We start from the raw sequence: 19,936 nt of genomic DNA on the forward strand, positions 1-19,936 counted from the left end.
CGCACACACACACACACATACCCTACATTTCAAGACTTCATGAAAGTAGTTGCCATCTGGGGAACCCTGCTGTACTATAGTCATGGGCCTACTTACATAACAGAGCCATGGGGAATGTGGAAGTGGGACTGAGAATGGGAAGTGGTATCATCTGTACAAGGCCAAAACAAAGCCTTTTAGGGTCAATAGTCCTTAGACTGCTGAGCAAGGACCTAGCCATTGTCAGTTTCTGATACAATATAGTTGAAGGGCTCTGTTCTTCAAGGGCCAAGTGACATGTTCCAGACATGGCGCTGTAGATGACAATGTCAAGCAGGCGCTCAAAAGACCCATTATGCATAGGACCTGATCGCACAGAAATGTTTCTTTTCAGAATCCTATTTATGACTCATCATTTGCATGGTTCCCATTGTTTTCTGGACTGTATTTAGGTTAGATCAGCAGATGATATTAAAAACAAAACACAGATGTAATTCTACAACATGTCTATTAGTCCTTACCATTTTCCTCCTTTTGATTGCTTTGAATATTATTCTTTTGACAGGTTTATTTCATTCTATTCTATTTATTTCCAAGTGCATCTCCACATTATTTTTATGGGTTAGATGCCCAGGAATTATTCTTTTTTACAGGCTGTCCCCTTCTAAAGGTGTAGTTTAAAAATGTGTATCCCCTGGTGGTAATAATGACCAATATAAATACAAACCACACATTTCTTACCGATGGATATTTCAAGATGTAAGCACCAGCCCTTTCTTTCATTTCAAAGCCAATTTGGGGGGGAAGGAGAGGCAGACAGAGAGATTCTATCACTGAGAGCATGCTTGTTTGTTCAGCCAAGAGCTAAGATGTGTTGGTGCTCAGGGAGCTCCTAGTGTCCCAGTGGGCTAGTTAATTAGCCTTTTACCATAGAACATCTTTTCCCCAGCCTGTGGCAAACTGGCAGCAGTGAATGTTTACTGGTCTGAAAAACGTTTACTACTAAAGGTCCTAACTTGTTAAACCAATAAACTTAAGCACCTAACGCTTCCTTGGTCTCCTCAATCCCTACCTCTTCTCATACTTTCTGGAATTGTCCATGGTACAGCTATAGAATAGTTTCATATAGTTTAGGAAACCCAGATCAAAAAGACCCCTGCTCTAACTCTAATTAGCTTATCAATCATGTGATCCTCCCCCTAGCTGTTTTTTAGCTGAGTTTACAGTAAGCATTATACCCCTTTTAGATAGCATGGTATAGGGCAGTAGTGGCAAACTCTCAGAGTCTGTGCCAAAACTCCCAAGTGCTGGCCTGAACTAGATTGAAATGCAATTGGGACATGTTTAACAAAATAAATGAAAATACAACAGACCATACATAATGTTTATTTCTGATATTTGGTTTCAAGAACCCACTTCTATTTGAATTTGACACCAATGGTGTAGACCAGTGGATTTTTGAGTCAGAGGACCTGACTTCAAATCCTGACTCTAAAACTTACGACTTTCATGATCTTAGGCATGCCATTTCACTCTGTGTGCCTCTGTTTCCTCCTCTGTAAAATTATAATGTTGTATTTTATGAATAATTCTAAGATCTCTTACAAATTGGTATATGTGATCCTATGATCTTTGATCCTATGAGTCACTTCACTCCCTCTAAACCTCAGTTTCCTCATCTATAATGTTAGGAGGTTGGATGAGATAATCTCTTGAGTTCTCTCACTTCTAAATCCTGTGACCCAGCAGGCTGTAGTTAGGAGTGGATGGCAGAAAACTTAATCCAAATCAGCAGGAAAATCTGCCTCTGACTAGGAGCATTCTAGAACCCTGAATCTCATTAATATCAAGAAATTCAAATTAGGCTGGGCATATGTGGAACATCCATTTCAGATTTCCAATGCCTATGAAGGATGTTCATTGCTCCCTATTAAAAATCTCTCTCTTGCTCCCTTCCTTTTTCCCAAACTGATTTACCAAGATTTTGTTGCATATAAGTGTAACCCTGTAGTTCTTCTTATCCCTAAGACTACTGTAGTGTCAGATGCCACACTCTATAATATGTAATACCACTGGGCCTGGAATTACGGATGAAATGATCATGTTTGCCTTGTGAAAATACCCAGGAGCTAGGACTATAAAGATGACAGAGAGAAATGGGGCACAGAGGAAGATAAGATGAAAAGGTAGGAGGAGAAGGGAGGAGAAAGGATGAAATCTGATAGAGAAGTTGTAGTGTGCATCACATCTCCTGAGGCCCAACATACAGACTGGCAGATTTTCTTCAGTAGGCTGGTTCAGGTCAACATCAAAATCCTCCTCTGACCACAGAGTCTTCTGAGTCCTAAATCCCAGTCATCACAGTAGACTGTGCATGGAAAAGTAAGAAATTCCCAAACCACATCTAATCCCAGGCCATCTTTATGAATGCTATTGTATAAGTCTTCAAAGGTAGACCCTGAACCACATTTCTCCATAGTACTTAAAAGGTTGGCACCAATATATTATCATCATGAAGGTCCTTAACTAGAGCATCCAAAGCATGACAAACCCAAGGCTATTAATACATTATGGCTGCCGTTTTCTCTAAATAGGTTTTTGAATGAGCCCATATTCAGGAGTCGACAGAATTATTGTTAATATATTAGGATTTTAAATCTCCTTGGGGATGCTGTGTACAAGTGTCACATGGCAGGAGGTTTACATGTGCTATGAGAGAAAAAAACGTTTAGGGAAAGGTTAAGAGGGGACCTGAAGCTGCCAGTTCATGAGGATTTTGTTTCCTCTCCTCCCCATTTGCATTTTCACCTTCAAATACAGATGAGAATGGGTGGGAGCAGCCCTGGACTGGGAATCAGGAAGGAACAATTCTGATCTTAGCTTTCCTCTGATTTTGGAATGGTCCTTTCCTATCTCTGTACCTCATCTTTGACATTGTAAAAATTATCATACAAAACTAAATGTTTTCTAAGGCTCCTTATGACTCTTAGAAGCTATATTGACTAACATCTCAATATAAAATATATTATAATCATGATAAATCATAAATGTAACATCTCAATGGAAATCATTTACTAAGCACCTACCATATGTAGAGTACTGTACTAAAATGTGTTCAAATCCAAGTTCTACTGACTTGCTACATGTGTCCTTGAGCAGTCTCTTTAACCTCTATGTGCCTCAGTTTCTTCATCTATAAAATAAAGACTAAGCTGGACTAGTGAGCTTTAAGTTCCTTTCTAGTCAAAAATCTATCATCCTATAATCCTTAGCAATAAAAAAGATGTAAAACTCAGTAAAATATATATGTATGTAATATATACATACACATGTGTATATGTATATATTATATATACATATGTGTGTATATATATATATACACATATATAAAATCCTTTCTCTAAAAGATTTTCCTATCAAGTGGTGACAATGAGGCAAAAATAGATAATGAAATAATATTGAACAACAAATTCATTTCAAAATTGTTTTAATAGTCTAGATTTTAGGAGAAAAGTCCTTACTGACAGCGGGGTTAAGGTAAGCTTTCTGGAACAGATGGTATTTGAGTTGAACAATAGAAGATGGGTCAAAATTCAGTAGGCAAATATAAATGACATTCCAGGCAAAGAGCAGCCCATTGGACTGGAGCATAGAGTATATGGAAGGAAGAAAAGGGGGACAAATTGGGAAACGTAGACTGGCATCACCCAACATAACAAGTTGTGCCCTTTATCTTCCCTCTGCCTCTTTGCACCCACTGCTCAGGTTAGCACTTGAGCTACTGGTGTCTTGCTTTAAGGTCATTTCCCCTCTTCCACTCCCCCCCCTCCCCCAAACTGACAGTTACTATGGGAACTCTAGTGATCCTTTCTGACCACCCTCTGTGCTCTTATACCAATATTAAAACCTGTCCTTTTTCTCCAAGTGTCCCTAATAGATTCCTTAGTCCTGAGGATATAGATCTGCTCTTACTGGAAATTCAATGTTTCTTTTTCCAAAAAAAAGGAAGGAGGGGGAAAGGGTGAGAATAAAGAAAATGTTTTCATGGTGGATTTGGCTGGAATCTCAGCAATCAATGACTCTCTTATTGTGGTTTTCATTATCCTTGCTCAGTTTAGTAGCACTAATCTTAGCTCCTTGCTGTGTATTTACCCTGGTTCTCCCACTGACTTTGCTCCCTGCTCGCACTAATCCCTTTTATAGATTGTGCTTTCTGCTTCCTGGACCTACAGAGGCATGCTTGCTTCATAAGTGTAATTTGGCTGGAAGCTACCAGATCTAGGCAACTATTTACTCTGCCTGCCCCTTCCTAGACCTCCTTTCAGAGGTAATACAATTGTCTCTCCAAGGCCATATTTATAGAGAGTAAATTGGATAGGATTTAGAAACACCTTGTGGTGATAGAGGGATAAGAAATAACATCCAGAATGGATGAACTGTCCAGTTCTCATGAACGGTTTTGAAAAGGGGACAGCAAGCCCCCTATGGCTGATCCACCCATTTCAGCTCTCTAGGAGATCACCATAAACTCTCTGAAATGAGGCAGGAGTGAGGGAAAAGTAGATGAGGTTGTCTTCAGTGTTTCTCTATCCTCCCCTCAGTATGTCTACACTGCCTCAGTGTGCTTCTAACTTCCTTATGTCTTTTCACTCCAAAATTTCTTTGTACCTTCAGTATCCCTTGACCTCCCTTGGTGCTCTGTGCAACTACTCTCATTGTCCTGCAGATTTCTTTAGAGTTCTTCCATCCCCTCCATGATACCTGATTCCTTTGTTTTTTAGAGACACCTGCTAGACTCTTTCATGTAGTATCCTCTCCCCTCCCTTCCCACTCATCTCCTCCTTCATACTCTGGACTTTCCTTCTTCCCCCTTCAAACAGCTCAGAATTGCATAGAATCTTTTAAGTTGGAATGATCCTCAGAAGCCTTGTAGTCCCACCTATCTATAAATTACAAAATTCTTGACAGTTGTTCCTCTGATCTCTGTTTGAAGTGATAGAGAGCCTCCTGAGGGGATCCATTAAATCATTTGGATGACTCTGAAATTAGGTAATTCTTTACATCAAGACAAAACCTGCCTCACTAGAGCTTTTCTCCTATGGTGGTGGTGATACTTACTATCGCTGTTGTTCTCCTCCTTCTCCTATTCCCATTTCTCCTCTTCTTTATCACTTTTCTTTTCCTTGTCCCCCTTTTCATTGCCCTTCTCCCTCCCTAACATTAATAATAACAGTAATGCTGGTAATAGCAATAAGCAGTCACACAGCCATAAAGTCACAGAACCGGAGATGTGAACAGGACTTCACAGAGCATCCAGTCCAGCTGAGGCTTGAATGAGAATACTCTTAATTGCATCCCTGCTGCAAGTTCATGGAACCTTGGCTTAAGAACTTCCATTGATGAGAAAGAAACTACTTCCTAAAGCAGTTCATTCTACATTTGAAAAGTTCTTCGCTTTAGGACATCCACTTTTAGAAAGTCTTACATCAGAAAAAGTTGGGAGCATGGTACCATGGCTTCAAGGCTTGTCAATACTACTGGAAGCTTCAGAGAGAGAGAGAGAGAGAGAGAGAGAGAGAGAGAGAGAGAGAGAGAGAGAGAGAGAGAGACAGACAGACAGACAGACAGAGAGAGAGAGACAGAGACAGAGACAGAGAGACAGAGAGAGACAGAGACAGAGAGACAGAGACAGAGAGACAGAGAGAGAGACAGAGACAGAGACAGAGGGAGAGAGAGACAGGGGGAGAGAGAGACAGAAGGAGAGAGAGACAGAAGGAGAGACAGAGGGAGAGAGGTCAAGAAGGATGAGGAGTGAGAAAAGGTCATTGGATTGAGCAAGTAGGAAGTGGCTGGAAACTCTGGAGAGAGCATTTTCAGTTAAGTAATAGGATTGGAGGAGGTAGCTTGGTGGCTCAGTGAATAGAATGCTGAGTCTGGATTTAGAAAGATCTGAATTCAAATCCAGCCTCAGACACTTCCTAAATATTTGAGCATGGGAAAGTCACTTAACCTTATTTGCTTTGGTTTCCTCATCTATAAAATGAGCTGGAGAAGGAAACAGAAAATCATCCCAGTATCTTTGTCAGGAAAATGTCATCCATGAGGTCACAGAGTCAGACGTGACTCAACAACAAATAAGACTGTATTGAGAAATGGTAAAGACATGGAAGCAATTAATACACATGAAAATTAAAGGCAATTTAGAAATGAAAGAGAAGAGAGACATAGAACTGAGGGAGTGACAGAAACCAGCAAAGGTTTATTAAAGGATTAAGTAGATGTGAAGAAATTTCTAGGGGAACGGAAAAGAGGAATTAGATGGAGAAGGATTGAGAAATGACACATGAGGAAGTTCTTGAAGGAGAAAGGAGGGGATGAAACCAAAGGAACATGTTGGCCTTGGCAGAAGGGGATCCCTCCTCTGAAACAACAATAATGTTTCTGTGCCACTCCCCCCCCCCCCATCCTTGGCCCCCAAAGCCTGCCTGGGGAGCTTTTCCTTGTCTTATACAAGGAAGATTTAGATTCACTGTCTACAAGAAACCATGAAGATGTGAAAATAAGGCAAATTCCTGTGAGAAAAGATTTAGGGTTTCTCTCCGCTGAGATTTTTAGGCAGTAGTCATGCATTTGTTCAATATTCTCTAAATTTTCCACCAGCCAAACAGATTCAGCCTGAGTCAAGGGTGTGATAGATTGAAAGAAGGGAGGCAGGAAGAAGGACTCCTGGCAAGAATCTCTCATCCGTTTTATAACAACAATGGTGTCACTGCCCTCTAGTACTTTACTAATTTAATGAGTCAGCATAATTAGGAATGTTTGTGGCATAATCATTTCTAAGAATTGTCGGCAATTACTTTAATTGTTATGAATGTTATTATTATAATCAGCACCACCTATGTTAGGCAGGGCATAGACAAAGGACTCTCTGTGATCATCTCATAATTGCATGTTATTGAGGACAAGGTCAGGGGCTTGATCCATTGGCGAGGGGGACATCACTTAGTTTCTAACTATTCACTAACCCCTTTCTATAACCTGACTCTCTTTACCCTGACCAATGATAAATTCTTAATCCTGATTTTAGACTGAGTGCTTATTTTAGCTGTAAAGTAAACATTCAACCCTGGACTCAAAATAACCCCCAAATCCTCATCATGGACTGAATTCTAGCACCTAGGCTGACCCCTGATTCTGGTCTGAAACTTGAAACCTTACCCCAGACATAGATAGAATGAATCCTGATCCTAACTCAGTAGTTAAGCCCTCACCTTGCCCCAGGCTGACCCTCTAAACCCTGGCCACATTCTGACTTTGAAATCTATACTCTAGATTGAACCTTAATTCAGAGAAGCAGCACGGCATCCATAGAGCATTAGATTTGGAGACAGGATGTTACTTCAGGTATTTGCTATTTGTGTGACACTGGGTAAATCACTTCTCTAATCCTCAATTTCCTCATCTGTAAAATGGGGATAATAAGAGCCTCAATTTCACAAGGTTATTTAGCAAAATAATGCAGGTAATGAGTTTTGCAAACCTTAAAGTGTTAAATAAATGTCCAGTTGTTGTTTATTGCTATGCCCCTAATCTGAGACCTAGTTTCAGACTGAGTAGCTCTAAACTCTGACCCACACTGATCGTGTATTGAGCCCCAAGGTCAACCTCAGAGCCCCAAGTCCTGTCACCTGACTGAGCCCTGGCCCCAGGGAACCATGGAGTGAGAGATTCTCACTGAGAATAGATGAACAGTAGCCACAAACCCAGCTCACCAGTAGACAATGAACTGAAAAAGCTTTCCTTATTAGCAGCAGTCAAGAATTTTACTTTGAGATATATGGTACTGACTTGAGAGAGCTCCAAAATACCTTAAGAGATCTTTTACCCAAAAAGCCAGACTTACGGAACATATCATTTTTTTAAAGGAATGGAGTATGATTTTCATTTCAACAGAATTCTAGTACATAAAGTTGTGCTAAATAGATATCTGGTTCATTTAAGATCATCCAATTTACAGAAACACCATTTTTAAATCTCATTAAATTTACTTAGTAAAGACATATACTGGTAAATATAGCTGTTTAAATTTCAAGTCAGCGCTAGGAGTGGAAACTTTTGCTTGAGTAGCCAAAGTATTTTCAAATAATTCATAAATGTCATTCCCATTTTAAAGAGATCTTGGTTACCTCAATTACAAGACAAGAAAGAGGACCTGGTTTACAAGATCAAAGATTTAAAGCTAGAAGGAACCTCAGAGGTCATTTATCCAACCTCCTTCCTTCCTCACCATTACCTTTGGTGCTATGATAAAGCAGAAGTACAGACAGTTCACAAAGATAATCCCCAATCATTTGGATTTGGGGGTAACTTTTATACTCCTTTTTTAATGTGTGGCCACTAGTCTGGGATTTCACTTCCAATAAAATTTTTTAAAAAGACCTGATTCCTGGAAAAATAAAATGGCTATATCTAGTTTATCCATCCTGAGCTCTACCCAGCTCCTCCCAGCAACCTATACAAAGCATCGTCTTAAGCAGAGCTGTTGTCCTTGAAATCTCCTGTGAAGGCTAGATGGTGATAACTTGGTACTTAGATTCCAGTGATCTGCCCTACTAGGTACAACAGAAAAGTAAAAATGGAAAGAAAGAGGAATATCTACAAAGGAGGTAATTAAGTAGATTATGGGTGAACTGTCCAACCTGGAAGCAAGATTTGCTTCAGTTAAGCCATGTGAGATCATATGTCCTTGGTTAAGGGACAGTTGACTGTGGGTCTCCAAAAGCTTTACTTAAGGCAGTTTGTCTCTGACAGCTGATTTCTTTACTTTCCTTTCAATAATTATCACCAGCCAGTGAAGTATGCATGCAAGGAGATTTGCTTGATTTTATCAATTGCAATTAAAGGTTCTTTATCTATGACTCCTATTTTTTATTGCTCACATTTACAGGGAATATTCTCTGAACTTAAAGCTGAAGACCAGGACAGTAGCCAGTGACAGCACCCAAGAATGAATTATTATTCCCTTGCTGCTAGTTCTTTTGTATTAATTCTATTAAGTCAAACAGATGTAAGGTTGATAGAAAACCATTTCTACATTAGTGAAGTTCAAGATGCTGTTTTGGAAATTATCCCTGCCCTTCCATTCACATGCCAGGGGAAAAAAAACTGCATTGGATAATAGTAGATGCTCATAAGCCTCTGGAACTACTATATCCACTAAACCGACAGCATTTATTAGATAGTTACCATGTGACAGGTGCTGTGCTAAGAACCATGAACATAGATACAAGAAAGTCAGACAATCTCTACACTTGTGAAGTTTGTATTCTAACAGGAGAAGACTACACATAAAGGGGAGAAGGAAAGGAACAGGATGGAATCTGCGGGGAAAGTCTTCAAGCATCATGAAAGCCTAGTTCTAGCAAGATTCTCTAAGAGGCCACTGATAGAGCCCAGGGTGATTTCAGGGGTGTAGTCTCTGTAAGGAGGAGGCAGAGGTAATAGATGTAGTGGAGGCAGTATATCACAGAGCATTAAAACAAGAAGGGACTTTAGCGTCCCAGGCACGGTGGATAGAGGGTTGGACCTTGTATTGGCTTCTAGGTAGAGCTAGGTAGAGCTCAGGACGGATAAATAGGATATTTCCTTTTTTTTTTTTCAGGAATCAAGTTTTTTTTTTTAATGTCATTGAAAGTGAATTCCTAGCCTACTGGAACATGTTCAAACAGAAGTACAAATGCTTCCCTAAATCCAACTACCTAATTTTTCTCCCTACAAAGAAGTTACCAGAGGCTTAGCACGATTAAGAAGTGTGGCCAAGGCCACACAGCTAGCAAATGGCAGAACATGCCTTGAACCTAGATTTCTTGACTATAAGTCCAGTGTTCTTACCACTCATGCCGCATTTATGTAGGGCTTACTTTGTACCAGGCACTGTGCTAAGCACTTTATAATTATTTTCTCATTCGATTTTTACGACAACCCTGGGAGGTCAATACTATTATCATCCCCATCTTACAGATGAGAAAACTAAGGTAAACAGAGGTTAAGTGATATGCCCACTACATGGAAAGACAATATTTGTAACTCTTGAAACATTTCAGTATCTGGGTACTGGGTGGGAGTACACACACACACATGCACACACGCACACATACATAGAGACAGAGTGCACAGAGTGAATTGAAGAGGATGGGATCATATCTTAAAAAAAAAAATGAAATCAAGCAGTGAGAGAGAAATATTGAGAGGAGAAAGGGAGAAATTGAATGGGGCAAATTATCTCTCATAAAAGAGGCAAGCAAAAGACTCATTAGTGGAGGGATAAAGAGGGGAGGTGAGAGAAAAACATGAGGTCTACTCTCATCACATTCCACTAAAGGAAAGAATAAAATGCATACTCACTTTGATAGGAAAACCTATCTCACAATACAGGAGAGTGAGGGACAAGGGCACAAGCAGGGTGGGGGGGATGATAGAGGGGAGGGCATGGGGAGGAGAATGCAATCCGAGGTCAACACTCATGGGGAGGGAAAGGATCATAAGAGAATAGAAGTAATGGGGGACAGGATAGGATGGAGGGAAATATAGTTGGTCCTATACAACACAACTATTGTGGAAATCATGTGCAAAACTACACAGATTTGGCCTATATTGAATTGCTTGTCCTCTAAAGGGAAGGGGTGGAGAGGGAGGGAGCTAAAGAAGTTGGAACTCAAAGTGTTAGGATTAACTGTAATGTTCTTACCACTAGGAAATAAGAAATACAGGTTAAGGGGTAAAGAAAGCTATCTGGCCCTACAGGACAAAAGAGAAGATGGAGACAAGGGCAGAGAGGGAGGATAGAAGAGAGAGCAGATTGGTCATAGGGGCAATTAGAATGCTTGGGTCTAGGGGGGGAGGGGATAAAAGGGGAGAAAATTTGTAACCCAAAATGTTGTGAAAATAATGTTAAATGTAAAAAAAACAACAAAAACAACAACAACAAAAAAAAACCTCACATCTTCTTGGGTCAAAAAAAAAAAAAAAAAGAAGGGGAAAAAAAAAAAAAGTGATATGCCCACTAAATGTCTGAGGTCAAATTTGAACTTCAATCTTCCTGACTCCATGCTGGGTGTTCTGTCTACTGCACTACCTAACTATCACACAGCTTTTTCATAGCAATGGCAAACATAAACAAGCCAGCCCTAAACTTGATTACTTTCGAAAGGGTTCATACATACCATATCCTGCCTTGGGACAAAAGTCGTTAGATATCCCATCAGTGAAGAATGGGGTTAAGGCACATTCTCCATTTATCATTTAGCTTCATATCAAGGCTTTGTGAGTAATACAGTAATACAGTTTGTGAATATAGGAAGCAGAAATTGAGAACAAATCAAAGTAAATCAGCCACGAATTTCTGCTTCTAGCATCAGAATGAGGAATCTATTTGTTGCTTTGTATGAAAAAGAGATTAAAAGCCCCAAGTTCAGCTAAAACTCCCAATGACTAGCACTGCAACTCAGGAAAGAGATTCGCCAGTGGGTCCCTACCTGCATTTCTAAGGGGGAGATAGGCCATTTTTCGTAGTGACCAGAAATGAAAACTTGTACCATTGATTCAACCACTGCCACCACCCCTATAATAATAATCATCTTATTTATACGCACACTTATAACAGACCTCTATTTGGTGTCCTAGTCGTCAAGACCAGCAGTCTAAGATACACTAAATAGTTTCCTGAAGCTCCTAAGCTGTTTACTCAAGCTGAGCCATTTTGCCAGTGAAGGAAACTAAGCCTACGCTGGTTGACAACTTCCCCAAGGTCACCCAGCTAGTGAATAATGGGGCTGACAGCACGCAACCATCTGAAACCCTTTGTCCAGGGATGAGCCCAGAATTCTATTTTAAGTTCAGGCTACAGTTTAAGTAAGTGCCAAGGTGAGTTAGAAGAAAAGGGATTTCTGATGGTCTTTGGAAAGAATTCCATTGGAGCACAGATCATAGCTGCTTTCTTGTCTTTGTTCCTGGGGTTGAGTCCAAAGAGATTTAGCTCCCGTTGATCTGACCACCAGGGAAGGAAGAAAGAAATGAAATGAGAATTTATTTAGCATTTACTCTGTGCCAGACAGTGTGCTAAGTGCTTTACAAATATCTCATTTGGACCTCACAACAGTTCTGGGAGATAGGTATTCTTATCACCATTTTACAGTTGAGGAACCTGAGGCAGAGAGAAGTCAAGTAACCTGCCCAGAATCATTCATCCAGTAAGTGTATGAGGCTGAATTTGGACGCAGAGCTTCCTAAGCTCAGTCCTTTCTTCTCTGTACCACCTAGCTGCCTCATGCCAAGTTGCATCCCTCTGGTCAGTAGTTGTGTCCACACTCCCAGGGCTTTGTCCAAGCTCCATTTAGGAAAGGGAAGGGCTTCTCAGATGTTTCCTTGTAAGTCACAGAGCTTGAAGAATACTAACAATGAGTATAGATGATTTTGTCAGATCCCATAGTATTTCTCAATCTGTTAGCCCAAGTCTACCAGTTTTATGTTTCTTTCTAGTTAAAATCATAGAATCATAAAACATTAAGGCTGAAAGGGACCATAGAGGTCATCTAGTCCCACTTCATTCCCATTTTACAGAGGAGCAAACAGAGGTTTCTTGCTAGGGAGCATACCTAATTCCTGGCAGAGCCTGGAGGACAGAGCTTGGTCTCTCAATCCCTAATCCCAGTGCTTTTCATACTACATCAGTTGGCCTATATTCCTGGGCAAAAAATACAAATTATGGTTCTATGACAAGAAACATGTGCATTATACCTATGTATGTGAGAGATCTAGGATTTCATCAGTGAGAGTATTATCTCTATGTGAACTCCCTCCACTAATGCAGCTCAAACTTAACTATAGCTTATTGCATCTGAGAAAGTTACCCAAAACACACCTATCGTCAAGTGACTTGTCCAGGGTCATACAGCTAGCAAATGTCAAGGGCAGAATTTGAATCCAGATCTTTGCTGCCCTCTAAACCTAGCACTCTACCCAGTATTCTATGCTGCTTCTATATGCTTACCAACCCCCAGAGGCAATATGACATAGGGATTAGAGAACTGACTTCAGATTCAAGAAGATTAGGTTCAAGACCCATCCCAGAAACATTTCGCCTAGACCTTAGGCAAGTTGGCTAACATATTAATGTTGTTAGAAAACTCTCTAAGACCATAAACTGCATATTAGTTACCACTATACAATGGTGGTCATCACCTCACCAGGAGTCTATGGCTCCAATGAAATCAGAGATCTGAGTCAAAATTAAATTAAATGACAGTAATAATAGCAATGGTAACAAGAGTGGCACCATACTTTTGCAAGATTTTCAAAAGACTTTCTCATTCAATTTTTATGACACTATTATGTAGGAATCAGGTCAAGTATTAGTGTCATCTCCATTTTACAGATAGTAAAACTGATGCTCAGAAAGGTAAAGTAATTTGGCCACAATCACAAAACTTAGTGGTAGTAGAGTCAAGTGCATATATTTAGAGATAGATATATTGCTCCTTCATTTAAATTACAAACCAAGTCCCCACACTACTGCCCAGGAGTTGATCCCCATAGAATATTAGATATTTTCCTGTAGTGAGATCAATATCCTCTAGTCTAGTGAGATCAAACTCAAATAGAAACAGGGTCCACTAAACTGTACATAGGGACTCCTGCTCATGTACTGGCCATGTTAACTTAGTTTTAAAATATAACATTATCTGTTTTATTGTATTTTTACTTATTTTGTCAATATTTTACAATGACATTTTAATCTGGTTTGAACCATACTTAGGAATGTTGTGGGCCATATATGGCCCAAAACTCTGCTCTAGGCTAGTCTTGGAGAGCATTTAGGGGAGATTTCTTTGGAGGGACAACAAGCTAAGCCAGATAAATTGTTTTGTCCATTCTAGAGTGTCAAATATATTTGTCTTGGTATATTTCGAGATGCTTGCACTATCACTCATGAACATTCTTTACAAACTGTCTGTCTTTCCCCCTCCCCTCCTCTGAAGGAGCATCCACACAGAATTCCAATGCTGTGGAACCCGAGAAACAGGTGGACAATACAGTGAAAATGGCCGGAGTGATTGCTGGACTCCTGATGTTTGTCATTATCCTCCTGGGAGCCATGCTCACAATCAAGAGAAGGTAAGTTTCCTGATAATTAGGGATCAGACAGCTCATTTCTACTTGGCTCTGCTCAGACAGCCATTTGGTTCATGAATCTGAGAACTCAGAGCAGTTAGGGACCATGGGACCCATCTGTTACAAGCCCTTGTCCAAGGAATGAATCTCTTCTGCAAGCTTACCCTACAAGTGTTGGTTCAGCCTCTGCTTGAAGACTTGCCGTGATTAGAGTTTGTTACCTCATAGGACATCTCATTTCATCAGACAGCACTGACTATTAGGAAGTTTGGTTGTTTTTTTTTTTTCACTTTCATTTCATATTTTTTCATTCAAGCCAAAATCCACCTCCCACTGACTCACATCAATTGGATCATTTTTCTAGCAAGCATAGTCAATGATTATAGGTAAGTTGATCAGATCACCACACAATCTCTGGATCGTAGAATTTAGAGCTCAAGGGGGACCTTAGGAAGATCATCTGCTCCACACCTCTCATTTTGCCGGTAAACAAAAAGATTCCAAAGAAGAAAAGTGACTTGCTCAAGGTGACAGACAAGTTGTGCTTTTGGATGTTCCATATAATTGGCTTGTGGTTTCAGTTGCTCTGGAGACCACAGAGCCCAAGACTGAAGATAAGAGCTTTCTTGGCAAAGCCTCAAGAATGGTCACCCAGATCATTGATCTGGGCCTGCAGCTATTTGGTTTTGACTGAGAAAACTATTAATAGCAGATATTAATTGAAGTGATAAGCAGCGTGACTAGTGGATAGAGAGATGCCCTAGGTTCAATTTTTCTTCTGACAAACTGGCTGGATGACCCTGGGCAAGTCATTTACCTTCTCAGTGATTTAGGCAACTCTCTAAGACCATAACTTGCAGAGAGGGTGCCAACTTGTGTTGGTGGAAGGAGCCCTCACCACAGGAACTTCCTGTAAAGATGAAATCATAGCTCGAGTTTCTATTTATATCATACAAAATGAAATAAAACATGAGTTCTTGGCTCTGAGGAAAGGGGAAGGAAAAAAGAGACCAAGAAAACTATTACCTATGCCAGATAAATGATATTTATGGCACAAATAGTAGTTCAGAGAAATAAAATAACCTACCTAAAGGCTATATGATGAGTAACGCTACCATTCCACCATTCAGTGGAAGCCTTTGTGGGATAATGGAAGAACTCAGGACAGGATCTCAGCTCTGCTGTTTGCTGGCTTCATCAGACCAGTCTGGCCATTTGGTCTCTCAATATCTTGTTTTTCTTCTCTACAAAATAAGGACATTTGACTAACTGCTGAGCTCTAGGGTCTCTTTCTGCTTTGACATTTTATGATTCTATCCTCCCAAGTCCCTTACACTTCACTGTAATGGAAGAGAGGAATGGGACATCTTCCCCTGTGAACATAAAAAGGGTAAGGGGATTATATAAACTTTTATTAGGCCTTCAGATTACCTGTTCTATAATCATTGGTGATTTGTATGTGATCCTCTCAATCTGGGTCGTTTGGAAAGCTGGCTAACCAATGTCGTACATGTCTGTGAGCCTGTGGAGGACTCTGAAGTCATTCTCAAAGACAAATGAAATGTGTGACTTTATTTTTTTTTAACCACAAGAGTGAACAGTAATACGTCAATCATTTATTGGGTGGCATCGATCTAATCACTAATAGAGAGTTGGGCCTGGAGTCAGGAATACATGAATTCATATCTGGCCTCAGACACTCACTGTGTGACCTTGACTGTGTTATTTGACCTCTGTCTTCCTCAGTTTTTCTGAATAGTAAAATGAGGATCATAATTTTGTTGTGAGTGGTTGACTATGAGGTTGTTGTGAGGAGCAAATGAGATATTTGTAAAGTCCTTACCACTGTTCTTGGTACATAGTTTCAGCTTTATAAATTCTATTTTTTCTCCTTATCCTTTTTTGCTCCCCCTCTTTTCTCTCATTTCATTGTCGTTTTGTTCTATCTGTTCCCTCTCCTCCTCCCTCTTCTTCTCTTCCCTTTCCTCTCCTTCCATTCTTCTTTCATAGTAACAATTTGTTTTTCTATAGCTCTTTAAAGTTTACAAAACACTTTTTTCACAACAATTTTCTTATCCTCACTTTATAAATGGGGAACTTGAGGCCCAAAGACATGAGGTGACTAGCCCATGGTCACACAGTGAGTTTGTTCGTGGTTCTTATGCTCCTTGGTTCAAGTTTTCCCTCCAAAAACTTGGGGAAATATCTCTACAAGGCGTTCTAATTGGTTAGCTCATGAGTGCAACTCCCCACAATGTACCAAAAGGAAGTTAAATTAAAGTCCTGGGTACCTTCCCAGGGCTGCTTGAATATTTTCTCATGAGAGCTGCGTCCCCCAAACCCATCTCCACTCTATGGAACCCATAGCAGTCACAGCAGCCTCTGGTCGGGGGCTGGGAATATTTTGGAGTCTGACATGTTCTCCAAAGCTATATTTGTATATCTCAGACATCATGGGGATTGACCAGGAGGAGAGCGCAAGCTTCTCCTCCTCCTTCCCCTGCGCCGAGATCTGGCATCTCTACAAAAAGCTCAATACACTTCACTTTGGCAAACCCCTGACATACTTTGGGACTAAGTAAGAATCAAAAGAAACACAAATAGAAATTAATCACAATAACATTGACATCTTCACTTTTGAACCAAGAAAAGTAGAGTACATACAGCTCACCTAATTAGAGTTAAAAAAAAAATCCTGGTCACTCATCACCTTCAGGAGAGATACTTTCTCTCTGACATTAATGAGACCTTGGACCTCTGAGTGTCTAATGATGTTCAGTCAAGCAGGAGCTGACTCCCAAGATCACACAGCTGTATCTGTGTGGACCCAGGTAGTCAGTGCATCAGCAAACATTAAGTGCCTTCTATGTGCCAGGCACTGTACTAAGCACTGAACAGCTACGTTTCTCCATTTGAGTGTTGGAATCAACCTCCATACAGAAGGCGCCCCTGTGTTTCCCTAGTGTTTGGTCACGGTATATGTCACCCAACAAACATTTTAAACAGTGTGACCTGCCTCTGGCTGTTTTCGGGCTTCTAAGTGATGCGTTGGTTGGGTCCTTTGTTAATGGGATCCACTGGGCAAGATTTTATCTACTCTTCTAAAAGGCTTTTAAAAAAAAAGGCAGGTGACTGATTAGCTACGCCTGTGGTTATCCAGGATGGTTATCTTGTGTCATCAGAACAGGAATGTTCTAGTATATTTATTTTTTTAAAAAAAAGTTTCCTTTGTATTATTGACTCTGCCCTAACTTTGAAATGTCAAAGTTCTTAGTTATTCATTTCTATCACAATAAGAGAAAAGCTACAAATGCTTAAGGCCTTCTCATAACTGATGTCATAAAATTATTTGGCAACAACTTTTATTTTAATGAAGAAAGTTATTTTAAAGTGTTTATTTAGGGTATAATTGTCAGTGTTTGTGTTTGTGTGTGTATGTGTGCGTGTTTGGAGGGAATCAGTATGTGTTTGGGGTGTCAAGGTGGGGTTAGGTCAAGAGGTCTGAGTTACAGCTGTATGTTTCTGGGAGTGCTCTTTGGAGTGTGGGTAGGAGCATGTATGTGTTTTAGAATGTACGAGTTTAGAGTAGCAGGTATGACTAGGGAGTTGAAATATTTGGGACAATCAATGGATATTAGGGGAGAGTCAGCATATATTTGGGGAGATAGAGTGTTCCGTACTATACTTGTGCCTGACACACAGTAGAAGCTTTATAAATAGGGGGTATGAGTCATAGGACAGGAGCCCTAGAGCTAGAAGAACCCTCAGAGTATATCTGACCCAGACTCCATATTTTACAGATGAGGAAACTGGGACCCAGAGACATTAAATGGCCAAGGCCATGCAGGTAGGAAGCATCAAAGATGGAATCTGAGCCCACCCAGATTCTCTGATTCAAAAGCCAGGGCTCTTTTCCCTTTATGTGCTTGGATTATAGGTTTGCAGGATATAGGTTTACAAAAGCATTCTTTACTAAATGTGTGACCTTGGGCAAATCATTAAATTGCAGTTTCCTAGTCTGTTAAAAAAAATGGCCTCTGAGATTCCTTCTAGCTCTGGATCCTGTGATCCTATGTATTTGTGTTTGGGGGTCAGTGTATTTGCATTCATCTCTGTGACTGGGGTGATGTTCTGTTTGGGATCACCACGTGTGTCTGACATAACTGTATGTACCTTGGGTATAGAGAGTTGTGTTTGGGGTCTGCACATATTTGGGATGTCTATGTCTGTTTGGGGTGTGGGCGTCTCTTTGGGAGGTCGGTGCACGTTCCCATCTGTGGTTTTGTTATCCAGGATTGGCAGTATAAGCTTAATCACTTAGCACTGCGTCTTTGGATGCTCATTTTCTTGCCTCCATCTGGCAAAAATAATTTTTCCAGATAAAACTGAAAACATCCTGTCGTCTGCCCTCTGCTGAGAGTCCTATGTGTGCCCCCACTTTAACAAGTTTGGCAAAATGGACACATTTCTGGGAGAAACATTTGCCAACAGGGTGGTGGCCTGATTTCTCCCTCCACAGACAATCTGTATAGAAACAGGTGGCAAGCAAGCTCTGCTCACCCAGCATCGTCAAGGCCTCTTGTATTCAATGAAATCTCACCAACATTTCCTGAGCACCTGCTCCATGTAGGAAGCTGTGCTAGGTACTGAAGGACATATAGTGATCAATAAGACATGACCCTTGCCTGCAAGAAGGTTGAATTCTACCTGAGGAGATGACAGGTACAGAGATAACCATAATATATGGCTGAACATGACAAGTGAAGCACAGACATTGTATTATGGGAATTACAAGGAGGAAGAGAACATTTCCTGAAAGGAAGATTCACAGAAGTCTTCTTGGAGCCAATCAGCAAGTATTCATTAAAGGCCTTCTTTTTGTCAGGCCCTGTGCTGTCCACTTAGGGTATAAAGACAAAAATGAAAGAGTTCTTACCCTCCAACAGGTTACGTTTGTTACTGGAGAAGGCAACGTATACAAGCAATGCAATTTTTTTAAAAAGGATTTTTTTTGAGGAAGTCATTAGCAACCAAGAGAAATCAGAAAAGGCTCCCTGTAACAGGTGATGTTGGAGAGGTGTTTTGAAGGAAACTAGGCTTCAGCTGAGCCTTACAGGACAGGAAGGGTGGAATGAGGTTTAACAATAGTAAGACAGGGCTTTCTAAGTGAGAAAACAGTAAGAGCCCCTTCATGATGGTAAAGAGTGAGGCCTATTGAAGGACTATTTGGAATAGATCATTGGATAGGAGACAAGGCCAAAGAGGGAGGATGGGTACCATTTTAAAAATATCTTGAATGCCAGCTTGAAGAGTCTTTACACAGCTGTCTCTTCTATATTTGGAATGAACGTACTCCTTCAGCTCAACTTCTCAGCAGATATAGCCCTTGATTCTTTCAAGACTCAACTCAAGCATGTAGTCCTACAGCAGTGGTCCCCTAATCCTCACCATCTGCTAGTGCAGGGGTGGGGGACCTGCGGCCTTGAGCCCATGTGTAGCCCTCTAGGTCCTCAAGTGTGGTCAAAAGTCCCTACCCCTGTGATAGGGCTTTGCCCACTGTAAATCAATTTTATTTAATTTGTGGTATTTTGTATTTAGTTAGCTACATGCATTTTATTCCCATTCTCCCACTGTTGCCAAGTGGTTGTAAATGCCTTAAGGAAGAGACTCTTCATGATTTTTTTGTGTCTCAGTATCCCCAGGGTCTAGTGTAGTACCTGGCATATATGTAGTTGGTTAGACCTAAAATAGTAAATTTTTTTTTTTTTTTTGATAAACAGATGGATGA

General features: G+C 40.4%; 1 protein-coding gene across 5 annotated transcripts in view; it reads left to right on the top strand.

Annotated features, from left to right (window-relative positions):
• The window catches only part of PTPRT (protein tyrosine phosphatase receptor type T), a 1,308,680-nt gene that overhangs the window by 1,117,530 nt on the left and 171,214 nt on the right, over positions 1 to 19,936 (top strand). For all 5 annotated transcript variants that reach the window (XM_072631465.1, XM_072631466.1, XM_072631467.1 and 2 more), the window contains one exon: positions 14,016 to 14,151. In XM_072631465.1, the coding sequence (XP_072487566.1) occupies positions 14,016 to 14,151 (136 nt within the window). The remainder of the gene's footprint in view (positions 1 to 14,015; positions 14,152 to 19,936) is intronic.

Source organism: Notamacropus eugenii, chromosome 1, assembly GCF_028372415.1.
Source record: "Notamacropus eugenii isolate mMacEug1 chromosome 1, mMacEug1.pri_v2, whole genome shotgun sequence".
Lineage (NCBI taxonomy): Eukaryota > Metazoa > Chordata > Mammalia > Diprotodontia > Macropodidae > Notamacropus > Notamacropus eugenii.